Source organism: Lupinus angustifolius, chromosome LG19, assembly GCF_001865875.1.
Source record: "Lupinus angustifolius cultivar Tanjil chromosome LG19, LupAngTanjil_v1.0, whole genome shotgun sequence".
NCBI lineage: Eukaryota > Viridiplantae > Streptophyta > Magnoliopsida > Fabales > Fabaceae > Lupinus > Lupinus angustifolius.
Window position 1 is genome coordinate 7,851,797 of NC_032027.1, and position 2,392 is coordinate 7,854,188.

The window sequence follows — 2,392 nt, forward strand, 5'->3', positions numbered from 1 at the left end:
AGAGGAAATAAAGAATGAGAAAAGGATATATATGTTGCAAGAGATTTATATATTGTCACAATATCATCTACTATTTATATTTTATCATTATTAACTCTTAAATAAAAGTAATACAAATAAAAGATAGATGATGCACTGACTATAACACTATTATAATATATATATATATATATACTCATAAGAAATATGTCTAAACAATTTATGACTTTATGATTCAATTTTAATACTTAACCTGTCACATCTATCATTATATATGTGTATAAATACTCTAATCAACATCATATACCATAAATTTCACTTAGTACCAGATTGAAATCACTAACTTTCTACATCCAAGTTGTTTCATTGCTTTTCCAAGGTAAATAGCTAAATGATTCTTCTATTTTAGGATGATCTATTTGCGAGTTGAATTTTGAAAAGATGATAGAAAAAGAGAATATTTGAGAATCATGAATTACATTTGTCAGGAAGTTTTCTTCATCTTTATTTTCATTTGAAATTTAATTTGCAAATAAACCCTTACAATACAACCATGAAACTAAAGGCTCCCTCCTACTACACATCACAATTCACAATGATTCAAGGAAACCAGTTCTTAAGAGAACATCATTTCTCATTTTGCTAAGATCTCTACCTTTGAGGGTTCTCCCAACACCTTCAAAAACTGAAAATGATGATATCTGACTCATAGCAAGCCTTCTTGCAATAAACTCATGTGGTGGAACCTTAGGACCATACTCATCATCATTATCATTATGTAATTCCTCTTCTTCATCATCACTATCTTCTCCACCATCAAAACAATGATATAAATCATAATCATGACCAAACCTTGAAACATCCTTGTTTTGCTTATTATTCCTATAAATCATTGCCCTTTCAGGAATGTTGAGAGGAACTGATTGCTGAAGAACCTTGATTTCATGAGAAGAACAAGCACTATTATTGTTAGTACTAGTCCTTGGAATCATTGTTGCTGCACTTGGAAGGGTCCTAGGAACAGAAAGAGGAGAGTAATCTTTGTCATTGGACTTGTAATTAGGTATATTATCTTTTATAATAGACCAAACTTCTTCTTCTTCAAACTCTCCATCTCTCAAGGATCTCCATATTTCACTGTGTTGCTTAACTATATTATATTTATCCTCCATTAATCACTTCCTACATATCCCAAATCAGAGTAAAATCTTTAGAGAAGAATAGATTGGGTTCAAATTTGGTTTCCTCCAAAATCAGATTGTATTTTTATAATATAAATGTAAAAAAAACAGAAGAAAAAGAGTAACAAGTTGAGTTCTGACTTGGGGAGAGAACATCAACACATAGTGACATGGTTACATTATTTAGTTTATGTATCCCATAACGGGTTCGATGACCATATGTTATGTATTGGTTAAGTCTTATAATAATGATATAAAAAGTGACCAACTATATAATTATATAGTATATACCATGTACTTACCTAAAACTATAGTTACATAATTACATCATTTATCTTGCATGTTGTGTATCAAATCATTGTACTAAGTATCATGCAACGGGTTCATCAAAAAAGAAGATTTCGTAAAATTAATATAAAAAATAAGTAATTGCTTAACAAGTGAGTGAGGTAGGTACCTGTACCCTATGAAGTGTGTAACTATTGTTCAGCCTATATATAAAGAAATTCCTCAATTAAGAAAAATGAGATATGATATTTCATAATTGGAAAACAAGAATATACCTTTTTCTGGAATCAGAAGCTCAAAAGACCCAACTTTATGTTGATTCTAAGCAGTTTCCCCCTTGCAATATGGCAAAAAAGAAGTTGAAAGTAGAGACTAGTAACTTCTGGTTCTAATACCAAATTGAAGTTGACAAGAGTCCTTCTATTTCATGAGTCCAAAACTTTTCCTTGCCTCTGTGTGTTTGAAGGGGTCTTAGCTTATGATAGATTTATGGAGAACCAGAACACCCCAAAGGAGCTGAGTGGCAGAAACAAGACCACAAGGGGCATGAAATAAGGTAACACATCTTTTGTCCCACAATTTGTGACACCCTATGTATAATCAGCTATGATTAGTTGAAAAAATATATTTAAGTTAAAAATTTAATTATTAAATATTTTATGACCAATCATATGATAACACATTGAGTAGCACAAGTTGTGCGTGTAAGATAGGATGTACTCCCAAATAGTAGACATGACTTATGTCCCTATATATCATTTAAATGATGGATCTGCTCTAATTTAACTCTATATATCTTAATAATATATTTTCCTATAAATTCTCCTTCAATATAAGAAACTGATATATGTTACATTAAATTAATCATTAATGAACAAACTACTTTATAACACATATTATTTTTGTTTTAGTGTATGTGAATATCAATTTTCTACCGGAAAAAT

At 30.1% G+C, this 2,392-nt stretch overlaps 1 protein-coding gene across 2 annotated transcripts; it reads right to left on the reverse strand.

The window, feature by feature from the left end:
* LOC109334053 lies at nt 447–1,968 on the reverse strand. Of its 2 annotated transcripts, none has more exons than XM_019569629.1 (2): nt 1,724–1,968; nt 447–1,161 (listed from the first exon to the last, which is right to left on the reverse strand). In XM_019569629.1, the coding sequence occupies exon 2, from the start codon at nt 1,149–1,151 to the stop codon at nt 570–572; it is 582 nt and encodes a 193-aa protein (XP_019425174.1). In that variant the 5' UTR covers nt 1,152–1,161; nt 1,724–1,968; the 3' UTR covers nt 447–569. The 2 variants fall into 2 exon arrangements, with proteins under 2 accessions (XP_019425174.1, XP_019425173.1); XM_019569628.1 differs by having other exon boundaries at nt 449–1,161; nt 1,828–1,967.

Coding starts and splice junctions, on each gene's coding strand:
- LOC109334053 (XM_019569629.1), bottom strand. CDS start 1,151: ATGGAGGATAAATATAATATAGTTAAGCAACACAGTGAAATATGGAGA.